This window comes from Ambystoma mexicanum, chromosome 11 (assembly GCF_040938575.1).
Source record: "Ambystoma mexicanum isolate Mex_15411 chromosome 11, UKY_AmexF1_1, whole genome shotgun sequence".
Taxonomy (NCBI): domain Eukaryota; kingdom Metazoa; phylum Chordata; class Amphibia; order Caudata; family Ambystomatidae; genus Ambystoma; species Ambystoma mexicanum.
In genome coordinates, this window is record NC_090934.1 from 1,170,531,473 (window position 1) to 1,170,545,608 (window position 14,136).

Consider the following 14,136-nt stretch of genomic DNA (forward strand, 5'->3'; position numbering starts at 1 on the left):
CACCGGCACCATCTCGTGATGGTGCTGGTGTTGCCATGTCCGCCTGCGGGCGGTGTTAAACCCGCCAGGTCAGACCTGGCGGGAACATCACCTCCCGTCTGCAGGAGTCGGGATCGGGCGGTCCGGAATTAACAGTGGCGGCGGGTTTACCGCACTGTTATTTCCGGACCGCCCTACCTGTAACGAGGCCCCTTGTCTATGCTTCTTCATAGCAACCTCTTACATCATCAAGTCAATCCCTTTCACTCTTTTATACAGTGCTGCACGCATCACACCAGATTACTCACATTCATCATCTGTGTGCAACTTGGCTTTCAGTTTCTCCATTTTGCGTTCATCCCGGAGCAGCGTTCGGTCTTTCTTCAGTGTCCCGGCTCCTTCCTCCTTTTTTTCCTCCATGGTCTCTTGAATTAGAGAATATTCTTCATAATTTGTAATTCCTGAAGTCAAAAATGCAAATATTACCAACTAAGACTGGCAAACAGAAAAATCATGTGCATACATTTTGACCAACAAGAACACTATGTCAGCACAGCTGCTGCCAACTGAAAAATATGAAATGACCCAAACAATGGTTTTAGTGTAATTCAACAGTGTAAGGGTTTAATGTTTCCCACCAAACCAAATGGAGTAGAGCAAATTATTAGCTAAATGGAAGAACGGTACCGAAATAATAGCAATTCCACCTCCACGTCTCTTCCTCGTGCCACTAGATTCTGTAGCAGTTAGATGATTTCTCACATGGAAAGGATCATTTTCTAAAATTCTACTACATTATTTGGTATTCCCTTTATTATGATCATCCCCCATCTTTATTAGGTTTATAGGGGCCTCCCTTCACCCATAATGATGCTGAGTTTTCAGTATTCAGAATGTGCAAGTGCAGCAAGGAAGAATACAGAGGGGGTAGGTGCTGGGCTGTCTGTGCTCTTGAGTGAGCCACAGATGAAGTGCAAGGTATGGTAAGTGCTTCACGGCATGGCTGAAAAGTGTGAGCCTCCAGGGAGGAGGGTGTGCCGAGGCAAGTACTGAAGGTAGACAGAAGCTGGGCGATTGGGTGTGGGAGGTCAAAGGCCCAGTGGGATTAGAAGAGGAGAGAAGAAGGGAAGGAGGAGGTAAAAAGGAAAGTCTAGAGGAGCTTCCGGAATTTAAGAAAGTCCTGCTCAAGACGCAGAGGGAGGGGGACGCTTTCCAAAGGAGAGAGCCAGCTGAGGAAAGCGATCAATCTCCTGCCCTCGATTTAGCAAAATGCTTTACACACAAAGGGCCTCATCACGAGTTGGGCAGTAACCCCGGCGCTATTAGCGCCGTTGCTATCAGTGCTACCGCCAAACGCCCCAGGCGCTATTAGCGCCGGATCACGGGTTTGGCGGAATGGTTGGTTCCCATTCCCCACTGGGCCCATTCGGGAATGCATCATTCCCCATTGGGCGCAATGGGGAATTTTCAAGCTATTACCGCCGGCAGATTTCCCGCCGGCGGTAATAGCACCGAAAATCAGCAAATTTGTGAGGGCAAATCCGCCAAGCCCATGATCTGGCGGACCCTTAAATGCGGTGGTAATAGCGCTACCGCCAAATTTAAGGGTTACCGCCAGACTCATGATGAGGCCCAAAGAGTTGGTTATGTTATGTTAACAGAACTTGTAAAGCGCACTGTCACCCAAGTGTATCATGGCACTAGCTAAGTGGAGGTAAAACAGAGAAACTAATTTAGAACATGAGGGTTTTCAAGAGGCATCTAAATTCCAAATGGTCAACGGTAAGGTGGCAGCGCATTTCACAATTTCGCCGCTGCTACTGAGAAAGCAGGATCTCCAATCCTAGCGTGACAGGAGGAACGGTGAGCAGACAGGCTGAACCAGAACAAAGAGCACTAGTGGGCCGACAATGGAGAAATTAGTCCTGGAGGTAACTAGCACCGAGACCATGAAATGCTTGATGCACCAGGCAAATAGACTTGAATTCAATTCACTTTGCCACTGGCAGCCAGTGAAGAGAGCGAAGCACCAGCATTATACAATTCCCATAGGCGATGTTCATAGCCACCCTAGCCGCCAAAGTTCGGAAATAGCTGAAGTCGATGGATCAGGCTCTTAGGCTGGGCAAGGTAAAGCGCATTACAATAGTCAATGCGACTTAATACCAGAGCAGCGACCACCGGCGGTTGAACCTTCAGGGGGAGCAGAGGAAGAACCTTCCTGAGAATCCTCAGATGGTAATGTCCAGCTTTGCAGACAGCTGCCACCTAAGTACTCATAGAAAGTGCAGCAGTACGCTCAGCAGCCGAGGATAGTGACCTCACAACAGAGAAAAGCTGCTTAGAACAATTGAGGGCCCGATCCACTTTGGTGGTGCCAGAGGAACGTAGAGGTCCTGAGGGAGAGTATTTAATAAGAGAGTTAGAGATAGTGTGGTCCGCGGCCCCAGAAAGCTTTGTGGATGATGCAGAGGGATTTGAATGTAATCCGTGCAGCAACTGGGAGCCAGTGAAGGCTGTTTAAGGCAAGAGAGATGCTGTCCCTGGACTTAAGGCCAAGGATGAGTCTTGCTGCCCTATTCTGGATTAGCTGGAGGGGTTGCAGAGTGGAAGAAGGTAGACTCAGGAGGAGGCTATTGCAATAGTCAAGCCTATAGAGAACCAGGGATCAGGTAAAAGAAGTGAGAAAAGGGAGAATTCCTTTGAGAAGGAAGAGCTGAAAGTGGGACTTCTTGGCAATGTCCTGAGTGTGAGGGAGGAAGGAGAGAGAGGAGTCAAAAATAACTCCAAGGTTTCTGGCTTCAGAAGAAGGAGCAGGGGGAGAACCCATGAAGGAAGGCCAGAGTGAAGGGAAGAAGGAGGGAGCAGGGGTCCCAATGGGAAGGATCTCTGTGTTGCTGACATTGAGGCAGAGATTGTTGGAAGTGCACCAGGACACGCCTGGCAGATAGGCAGTCAGGGATGAAGGAAGGTGCAAGAGGGTCAGCAGGAAGTTTGAAAAAAAGTTGTGCGTTGTCTGCATAACACTGCAAGTTGGGAGAGAAGGAGGGGATGAGGAGTATCAACTGAGCAAGGTAGATGTTAAAGAGCCAAGGGAAGAGGATAAAACCTTTGGGGAAACCACAGGTGTAGAAGGAAGGTGGAGAGGAGAGGGTGCCCAGGATGACTTGCGAAAAGCTGTCAGTTAAAAAGGAGTTCAGCCAGTCCAGTGTCCATTCTGGGATACCAAGGGTCCAAGGGTATCGTGGAGCCTTTGTATAAAGATGGAATAGTTGACCGTGTCAAAGGCAGAGGAGAGATCGAGTAGGTGTCCAAGAGTTGTTCCCTTTTGGCTTTGACAATGGTGGTTTATGTCTATTTCTAACAACGTTACCCCCTTGTGTTGTTGGTGACTGTTCTGACCTTTACATTCACAATAGTAGTCAGCTGGTCTGCTTGCCAAACTCTTATTATGCCACTTTTGCCACTACACGTTCTGTGCATATTCAAAAGAACTATCTTTATGTTTTAAACACCTTGGATGCACTATGGAATTCGGCCTAACCCTCTCCCGTGAGATCAATAATGTATTGAAATCCGATCACTAGCACCTCAAACTCCTTAGACGTATTTTCCCTTACCTCACCTATCCCACCAGACCCTCTGCTGTTATGTCTATAGTTATCTTGAGACTGGACTATGCCAACTCCTTATACCTGGGAGCTCTAGCATACCAACTTAAACTACAAAGAGCCCAAAACGCTGCTGCCAAACTGTCTCGCCCTTGGACTCAGAGACCACATCTCCCCCGCTCTCCGACCCCTCCTCTAGCTCCCCGTTGGACGTAGGGCCATCTTCAAAGCCCTATGCATTACCCACTGAGCAGTGCACAAGACCGGCCCAACGTAGCTACAAGAGAAGATAAAATCCTACCTCCAACCGCGCACCTTAAAATGAAGCACTGCCCACCTACTAGTAATTCCACCCTCCAATTCTACTAGGATTGGAGGTTCTGCCTTTTCAATCTTGGCCCCAACTCTGTGGAACTCACTCCCCCCTCAAATTCGACACACCCAAGACCTTCGAAGACTGCAAAGACCCTACAACCTCCAGACAAATGCTCAATGAAATTCCGAGCAATGACACCTCTGAAGTAGACTAATTAGTCACTAATATAGCCCTCCCAACGCCGCAATCGCAAGACGTGTAATGAAACCCTGAACATTGGGCTCGTAAGAATAAAACATCCACTCCAGACCCTCGACTCTCCCATCACTGTACTCACACTCTACTCTACACCAACACACAATAGAGCACAGCTACACCCCTCAATCAATTTCGGCCAAGCTGCTCACATACGAACAACTCCCCACGAACACCTCAACATCCTGCGAGAATGCAGCTATTCGCCATGATAAATCGGCCTAGCTGCACACATAAGTGTCCTACACAAGCCTAACACAGCCAGAATCCAGTCTCAGAGACCAACATCCTGACTTACCACCACACCTATTGCACAATCGCTTTGAGGTCATACCAATTAAATTTATAGAGCGCTATATAAATGGCAAATAACATAACATAACATAAAATGACTCCTCACCAGAGTCCGCAATATCAGACTCAAAGTCCTCTCAGAAATCGGATGGTGGAAAGAGGAAATGCAAGTAGAAGCATTTGGAGGAGTCCTGAGATGAGTTGACAGACATGTGTGACCCCGAATCGATCGTACACCCTAGATCGAATGACTGGATGACATCACCAAGGGTGGCAGCATATATGACAAAAAGGCTCTGTAAATTGATCGAGAAATAAGTGCGACTGCAGATGTGGTTAGAGTGTCCCAGGCCGGAATTACCGGAAAAAGTAGCAGAAACACTGGAACTGGACCCAAAGATGATCACCTTCATATCTAGGGCCTCCAGAGACCGGAGAAAGGGCATGGACCTAGTCTGGAAGGGTTGCCAGGAGAAGGTTTTAAACATGGCTGGCCATATAGCTGAAATAATGGACCTGGCGGAAAGAGACAAGCACACCAGGGAGCTGGTAGACTCTGACACCTTAGCCAAATGGACACAGAGTGCAGTGTGCCTTCTAGGGAACGTGAATTGCTCATTGCCATCAGAAAGAAGGAGGGGCTTTCTATTAAAGACAGACTCAAAGCTAGGGGACCTAGTCTCTTATGAGGCACACAAAGCCGCTCAGGGTCTTTCATATGGTGAGGCCTTTGACAAAGAAATGGGAAGATTTGTGGGCACGTATATGACCCTCAGAAAAGCACAAACATTGATTAAGAAGATTTTCTCCTCAAGAGTTATTGCTGGGACCGGGCACAGCAGAGGGCGTGCGGCCGGTCGTTTCCACTTGCAGAGAAGGCCTCAGAATGTTAGAGCCAATTATTGGGAGAACCATCAACAAGAAGCCTTTTTCCTGTGCGAGAACAAGGCATCCGTGGACGCAGGGAACAAGGATATTACTGTCACCCAGAGGCACAATCAGGTGAGAAGCGCAATAACCTATCCCCCGGTTGGGTGGGGTGGGGTGGGGTCGGCAGGACACTGTTGCGCTTACAAATTTGGTGAATGCTTTCAAGCGACTCTTGGCTACTGCAGACAGTAACAGTGTTTCGACTAGAGTTTGTGACTCTGCCAGAGCAGGGAAACTGGCCAAGGTAATGCAAGCAAACGTGAGCGAACTCCTAGAGTAAGAGTTGCAACAGTTAGCGAGCAAGGACACGATAGAACGTGGCGACTATGCAGAATCGGCTTTCATAAGCAACATGTTTCTAGTGCACAGGAGGGAGAAAGTAAGGCCAGTGATCAACCTGAAGGAGCTCAATGGGTGGCTGGTTTACATGCACTTCTAAATGGAGGGTGCGCACCTCCTCCGTGACATTCTCCAAAAGGTAGACTGGCTTGTGCGATTGGATCTGAAAGACGCCAATCTGAAGATTCCGATTTCCAGGGAACCCCCGCAAGTACCTCGGTTTCCTGTGGAATGACCAGATATGGCAATTCAAATGCCTGCCGTTCTGTCTCGCCTCGGCCCCCTGGGCCTTCACAAAAGTCATAAGGCCAATAGCGGTGGACATGAGAGAGAGGGGTATCTGCATGATACTTTATCTAGATGATATCCTCATGATAGCGAGCGACAAGCAAGTGCAGTTACAATGGGCATCCAAACTGATCTTGTCCCTAGGATTTCTGATAAATCAGGAGAAATCCAAGATAGTCCCCAGACAGCGTTTAGAATTCCTAGGGTTTAAAGCAGAAACAACAAAGGTAACGCTGGAGCCCCCTTAATAGCGCTATGAGGTCTGGTGAGGATCGTCGGGATACTAGTAGCCTCCATCCAGGCAATCTTTCTGGTCCCTCTGCGTTATGGAGTCCTTCAGAGGCTGATGATACGCCATCTTCAAGAGGGTCCTGGGTATCATCAGTTAGTGCCCGTAGATCGGGGTGGGAGATTAGATCTGGAATGGTGGCTCCAAAACATGGAAGCCTGTAATGGCCGTGTTATCTTCGGAGACGTCCCAGAACTCGTTAGAGTACGACCCCAGTAGAGCAGGCAGGGGAGCGAGGTGTGGCCATCTAGAAAAAGTTGGCAGATGGTCACAGGAGGAGCTGTTCGAAAAAGTACTGTGGTGGGGGGCACAACAAAGTAAAGATAGTTCAAAAAGTATTCATCAATTCATAAGTTATTTCAAAACCGGTTTTCAACATAATGACTTTTTCGTATTTCAGGTGCACCAGGGTAAATCTCGAGGCCACCCGAGATTCAAAAGGTAAGAACACAAAAACAAATATCAAGTATTGTTACTTGATAACCCTATGGTGCACTCCTAGCGGGATATACCAACCCAAAGGCAGAGATGGCCAGGGTCATCAAAACAAGGTAGCCTTGGCTGATACCTCTCCCGAATATTCAGATTATCATAAAATTTATTCATTGTCTTTTACACACACTCACATAGTAAAAGTAACCCGTAGTGCAGATTGTTTCAATACTTGAATTTTATAAACAAAGGAACTTTTAGTTGAAAAGATTAAACAAAAAGCAAAAAACATACAAAACTCAATGCATTTTTTTACAAATAGTAAAAGTTTTTTCAATACATAAAGTAAACAGGTTCTCTTCAGTTCAAATGAACAACAGGTATTTTATGTTGGGGCCAATATGCATTGACCCAGAGGCACATAATATACACAATTCACTTGTATCTATATATATATTCTCAATCTAAAACATGAATTAGCAATTCATGATCATCCCAAATACACTTCTTTCAAAGAATATCTCATGCCGACGCGTTTCGGATTTGATAAAATCCATCTTCAGGGCTAGAAGTGTTAAGTTCCATGTCTTGATTAGATTAACAATTTCCTATTTTCATCCTAAAGAGATGAAAGTATCCTAATTAGAATTCTGTTTCAGGTTCAAAAGTCACTAAATCGATTTTCCTTTGACAATTATAAAACTAATCTTATGTTGTCTCCAATTGCTGGACAGGGAAGGATGCTCCTACCTATATATCGAAATAAATTGGGTTACCTAATGTCTGTTTATGAAGAAATTACATGGATAAACATTGAGAATATTGTTTGTTTGTTTGTTTATTTATTTGGTAATGCGCTCCGAGCCCGTGGGCATCTGGGCGCAGCAGTACAAGAGGACTCGAAACTTAGTTACAATGCCTGACACAGGCTATTACAGAAAAACAGTGGTCACTTACAGTAGGTGATACAATGCATATAAAATAACAAGGGTTAAGCGCATAAGAGTAACATTTTAACAGGTTGTACCGTTTCCGCTAGGGTGAGGGTCGTTGGTTGCATGTCGTTGTTGTGCAGCCATTTGAGAGCGTAGGATCTGAATCTTGTGTAGGGTAAAGGGCATCTAAGGTCGGATAGGAGTGTGTTCCATGATTGTGCAGCTCTAACTGGGAAGCTTGCACCGCCCGCTGTGGTAAGTTTGAATCTGGGGACTTCCAGTAGGAGGGTGTTGGCAGATCTCGTCAGTCGGTTAGAGGGTCTCCAGTTGATTCTTTCCGCTAGGTAGGGGGGTGCTTGATTATTGAGGCATTTAGAAGTGAAGGAAATAGTTTTGAGTAGGATTCTGTCCTTTATCTTTAGCCAATGGGCTTCTGTCCGGTGTTTGGAGATATGTTCTCTACGTGGGATGTTCAGAGCTGCTCTAAGAGCGTTATTTTGTAATCTCTGGAGTTTGTCAGTGATCGACTTGTTGGCACCTGAGTATAAGGCGTTGCAATAGTCCAGTCTGGACATGACAAGGGCATTGGCCAAGGTGAGGCAGCTGGCACTGGACAGGAAGGGTCTGTCGGCACGGATGAGTTTACACGTGTAGGTGGTTGAGGAGGCGAGGGAGTTCACTTGCTTTTTGAGGGTGAGAGCTGAGTCGAGGTAAAAACCCTGCGTTTTGACCTCGCGCATAACCTTAATGGTATTGTTATCACTGTTAAATGAGGTATAGTCCGGGGTGAGTTTGGATAGTTTGTGGTCTGAACCGAGGAGCAGGATTTCAGTTTTATCGTAGTTCAGGCAGAGGCCATGTGTGGCCATCCATGCTTGAATGAGGATGTAAATTTTATTCACCAGAGCCAAGTCCACTTCATAGTTGCCCGAAAGGGGTATGAGGATCTGGGTGTCATCTGCGTAATTAGTGTAGGTGACGCCCAGTCTGTCCAACTTGTCGAACAATGGCTTGGTGAAGATATTGTACATAGTGGGTGAGACACAGGAGCCCTGTGGGACTCCACATGTGAATTGGATGGGGTCAGCACAGGAGGAGGAGAACACTCTCATAGTCCGGTTGGCTAGAAAGGATTGGACCCATGCTATAGCATCTCCTGTGAAGTTGGCAGCCAGCTTGAGGTGGTTGCATAAGACTGCATGGTCCACCAGATCAAAAGCTGCTGACAAGTCCAGAAAGAGTAGCAGCGCTGTTTTCCCATTATCCTTAAATTCCTCCATTTTGGTTTTGAGATCTATCAGGGCTGTTTCCGTGCCATGGAGAGGGCGGAAGCCCGATTGGCGCGAGCCTAGTAGATGATTAGCTTCTAGGTACTCTTGAATTTGGAGATAGGCTACTCTGTCGATAATTTTTAGTAGGAAGGGTACCGTGGTGATAGGCCTATAGTTAGTCGGGATAGAAGGATCGAGGGTTTGTTTTTTGAGAAGGGGGAGGACCCAAGATTCTTTTAAGTTGGCTGGCACTGTGTTGGATTTGAAGGATGAGTTGATAAGCTTCGAGATGAAAGGGGCTAAGTCTCTGGCAGCGTCCTTTATTATTTGAGCTGGGCAGCTGTCGCCCTTGCAGTTAGAGGGCTTCAGTGAGAGGATAGCCTTTTCAGTGTCGATGATGGAGATGGGTTTAAAGCTAAAAGGGGGGATAGTGATAGGTTCAGTTACTGGAGGAGGCACTTGTTGATCAGTATGAGAGAGGGTGTCTTTTTTATTCCTTATTTTAAGTTGGAGGGTGGAGATTTTGTTTGATAGGGCATTCTGTATATTAGTGCACCATATCTTGTCCTTTGGGACCGTGTCGGTTGGTTGGATAGGGGATTCCATTTCCCGGAGGATGGCAAATAGTTCCTTGGTATTCGATTTGGCATTGGTAATTCTGTCATTGAATACGTATCTTTTAGTGTTGATAATTTCAGACTTGTAATGTTTTGTAGCTTGGGTTAGCTTGGCTTTGTTGTCGTTGGTGGGCGAATTACGCCAGATGGTTTGGAGTTTTCGTTTCTGCTTTCTAAGGTCCTTGAGCTGGGGGGTAAACCAGGCATTGAGGTGGGCTTCTTGCTTAGCTTTGCGTAGTTTTGCAGGTGCAATGGTGTCTAGTGCGTGAGACATAGCTTTGTTAAAGGTGTCTACTAGTGTGTCTGGGTCGGTGTTGTCCTTCAGACCGTTAATAGTGGGCAGGTGGAGGGGGATACGTTTTTCTGTAGTAATATCTTTTTTACTTCTGGTAGGGAGTGGTGGTATCATTTTGATAGTTTTGGGGCTGGGGAGGTCAAGTGTGGCAGTGAAATATATTAGAAAGTGGTCAGTCCATAGTTGAGGGGTGATGGCAGTGATGACTATGTTACAGTTGAGTTCTGAGACCCAGTCAAGGGTTCTGCCTTTAGCATGTGTGGGGGAGAGAACTTTCCTTTTTTGGGTGAGGCCTTGGTCATTTAGGATAGCTGTTATAGAAAGGGCATTTTTATTGCCTGGCTCATTGAAGCCGATGTTGAAGTCGCCCATCAGCAGCGTTTGCGAGTGTTTTTGGGTATTGTTCGCTATGAGGGTAGTAAGGTCATCTTCAAAGGTTCCCAGGGGACCTGGGGGCCTGTAGATCAGGTGAATGGCTAGCGTGCGGTTATTGGAGAGTTGCATTTTTGCTGAGAGTACTTCGCAGGAAGCACAGGGGTGTGAGGTGGTGAGTCGGATGGGCAAGGTGGTTTTCGCGATGATTGCTAGGCCACCGCCTTTAGCATTGGGTCTGTCTACTCTGTGGATCTGGTAGTTGTCAGGTATGGCTAACATCAGTGAGGGTCCTGCTGCCTCATGGAGCCAGGTTTCTGTTACGGCAAGGAAGTCAATGCTACTGTTGTTTAGTATGTCAGCAATTTCAATTGCATGAGCTACCATGGATCTGGCATTGATAAGGGATCCCGTAAGAGTTAGGGTGTTATTGGGAATAGGATGACTTGTAAGTGTATCTGTATGCTTATTTTGACTCCGGTGTTTCTTTTGGTGGAGGTGAGTGGGAGTTGGGGTTGGAGTTAAAGGTGTCGTAGCTACAGTTTGCTTATCCATGTGTGTCTGTATAGATGGGAGTCTAGCAGTATTGTTAGTACTGTTTCTTTTAGGTTCGTATATGCAAGGTAGCCTTGCCCTGAGTCTCAGGTTTCTATCAATGGGGGGACGAGAGCTGAGGGTAGCAAAGGTCATGATTGTAGCTAGGAGGGTCAGGGAGGTCAAGTTTCTGCACATGGTAGTTGGTGTGGTCCGCTGATGCGATTTACTTCCCTTGTTTCGCTAAGATGTCTGGCTAGGGTGACGCGAAGTGTAGTGCAGGTGGCTAGTTGAAGCTGGGGCTGCGCCTAGTGATAAAGGGCATGATATTCACGAAACACAGTATGGGCTAGAGTGCATGGTCTGTTAATGATGATAGGGCACAACACAGTTAAAGTGGTCCGTTAGCGACCATAAGGCACAACGCACTGAGGTGAACCATGAACACCTGGGTATAAGTAGCACCAAGAAAACTAGGGTCTAAGTAAGTGGACACAGCTATGGTAGTTATCGTGGGTACGGGTGTAGATCAGATCATGCAAACATGAATCGATACATTAACAATGCAATGGGACGCAAATTAAATGCATAGGTTCAGGGGTACCTAGATTCGAATTTAGCAAGAGGATAGGTGCAGTACAGGGACATCTAGTTGCGAAATGGCACAATTGGGCAGCCAACAGCAGTGCAAATCAGGTCAATAGGCGCAGTACAGGGACATCTAGTTGCGAAATGGCACAATTGGGCAGCCAACAGCAGTGCAAATCAGGTCAATAGGCGCAGTACTGGGACATCTAGTTGCGAAATGGCACAATTAGGCAGCCAACAGCAGTGCAACACAATTTACTAGGCGCAGTATAAAGTCTTCTAGATACAAAATGGCATTAGGCAGGCATTGCAGTCTGAGTCAGGAGAAGAAATGCGAGGTCTCTGAGTGGCACGTTATAGGCAAGGACAGCATAGGCATGTGCAGCCGTGCGGGGTTGCAGCGTTAATTAGACAGGGGCGTAAGTAATACGCTGTGAATTAGACGTTTCTAGTCAACAGGTGGTGTTATGCATGTGGCAGCACTGGCTTACCTGGAGCAGCACGGGCAGAGTTCATGGCCCCTGGCTCCTGTGGCTCCAAACAGGCACACAACAGGCCTTAGTATGGCCTTCGGACTGGTCGGCGATCCGCCTGCCGGCGGTTCTTAGTGAAATCGAGGTTCAGCCTCGATTTCGTGCCGCGAAGCGCCCGGCATGGGCAAGTCAGGCACTTGGTGTGGACAGGGTCAGGCAGGCCCTGTTCCGATAGCACGCTCCGTGCATGGGTCCTCGTCTGGATCCTCTGCTGGGCTGGGGGGCTGAGAGGGCTCCTGCCCTCACCCCTCTAGGTGGATGTTGGAAGTGGGGGACCTGGGGCACACAACAGGCCTTAGTATGGCCTTCGGACTGGCCGGCGATCCGCCTGCCGGCGGTTCTTCTTAGTGAAATCGAGGTTCAGCCTCGATTTCGTGCCGCGAAGCGCCCGGCATGGGCAAGTCAGGCACTTGGTGTGGACAGGGTCAGGCAGGCCCTGTTCCGATAGCACGCTCCATGCATGGGTCCTCATCTGGATCCTCTGCTGGGCTGGGGGGCTGAGAGGGCTCCTGCCCTCACCCCTCTAGGTGGATGTTAGAAGTGGGGGACCTGGGGCACACAACAGGCCTTAGTATGGCCTTCGGACTGGCCGGCGATCCGCCTGCCGGCGGTTCTTCTTAGTGAAATCGAGGTTTAGCCTCGATTTCGTGCCGCGAAGCGCCCGGCATGGGCAAGTCAGGCACTTGGTGTGGACAGGGTCAGGCAGGCCCTGTTCCGATACCACGCTCCGTGCATGGGTCCTCGTCTGGATCCTCTGCTGGGCTGGGGGGCTGAGAGGGCTCCTGCCCTCACCCCTCTAGGTGGATGTTAGAAGTGGGGGACCTGGGGCACACAACAGGCCTTAGTATGGCCTTCGGACTGGCCGGCGATCCGCCTGCCGGCGGTTCTTCTGAGTGTAATCGAGGTTCAGCCTCGATTTCGTGCTGCGAAACGCCCGGCATGGGCAAGTCAGGCACTTGGTGTGGACAGGGTCAGGCAGGCCCTGTTCCGATAGCACGCTCCGTGCATGGGTCCTCGTCTGGATCCTCTGCTGGGCTGGGGGGCTGAGAGGGCTCCTGCCCTCACCCCTCTAGGTGGATGTTGGAAGTGGGGGACCTGGGGCACACAACAGGCCTTAGTATGGCCTTCGGACTGGCCGGCAATCCGCCTGCCGGCGGTTCTTCTTAGTGAAATCGAGGTTCAGCCTCGATTTCGTGCCGCGAAGCGCCCGGCATGGGCAAGTCAGGCACTTGTTGTGGACAGGGTCAGGCAGGCCCTCTTCCAATAGCACGCTCCGTGCATGGGTCCTCGTCTGGATCCTCTGCTGGGCTGGGGGGCTGAGAGGGCTCCTGCCCTCACCCCTCTAGGTGGATGTTAGAAGGGACAATGCCCCAATAATATTATTGGGACATCACTTACCCGATAGAAGACTTTCGCCTGACTCTCGGGTAGTGTGAAGGGCGAGTAACTCCCAATCTGTGTTGTTAAGGAATAGAAGAGCAGAGATTTTAAGAAAAATCCCTACTGGTATAGCTGTCATATTGTACCGTCTAATTCTTACTAGACAGTATATGGACACTCCAAAAGGATTCAAATGGGCTTCACTCAAATGATCACACATAGTTATGTGGATCATGTTGCTCTGGTAAATCGCACCAACATCATTTGCAGTATTCTAAACACTGGGAATCAGAAAGTATTATTTCACGGGATGTACATTCTCCTGTCGGTTTTTTTCTTCTTTCGTGACCCGCGTCTATATGCCGTGCCGTAATGAACGGCAATCAGCACTGTGTACAGATAAAAAGACCCATATGTCATGGGCACCAATTGCTTACCTCGTTCGCGAGGTCGGAATCCTCTCGAGCCGCCCACCTCCAAGACGAGCCCCTCGGCTCACATTTGTTTATATGGTTTCCATAGAGGCGACGCACGCTCACCCCCGCCTCGCCTCTCACGCCCGCCTCGCCTCCATGGGCGCCATATTGAATGCGGACTAGACTGCGTGTCCCGCTTGCTCAGTGGAAGCCGCGCTAAGTCACGGGCACGCACTGATAGTATTTAATGAATAATTTTAGGCACACTCATACCCCAGATAGTCTGAGTTTTTTAGAATGTTGGTGATGATATATTAGTAAGAGAAATGATCTCGAAAAAAAATATTTTTGGTCACACACAATGAACATGTGCACATTCATTTTAAAACAGGTATGTATATTCTGGACACATACAAATGTGCGTGCAGTGGGGCAAAAACGCATCCGCGGATCCATGGTCCG

The 14,136-nt window shown here is 48.3% G+C and overlaps 1 protein-coding gene across 11 annotated transcripts in view; it reads right to left on the bottom strand.

Annotated features, from left to right (window-relative positions):
- TLN2 (talin 2) overlaps positions 1-14,136 on the bottom strand; it is a 7,472,684-nt gene that overhangs the window by 6,963,246 nt on the left and 495,302 nt on the right. For all 11 annotated transcript variants that reach the window (XM_069624483.1, XM_069624482.1, XM_069624486.1 and 8 more), the window contains one exon: positions 288-440. In XM_069624483.1, coding sequence (XP_069480584.1) covers positions 288-440 — 153 coding nt within the window. The remainder of the gene's footprint in view (positions 1-287; positions 441-14,136) is intronic.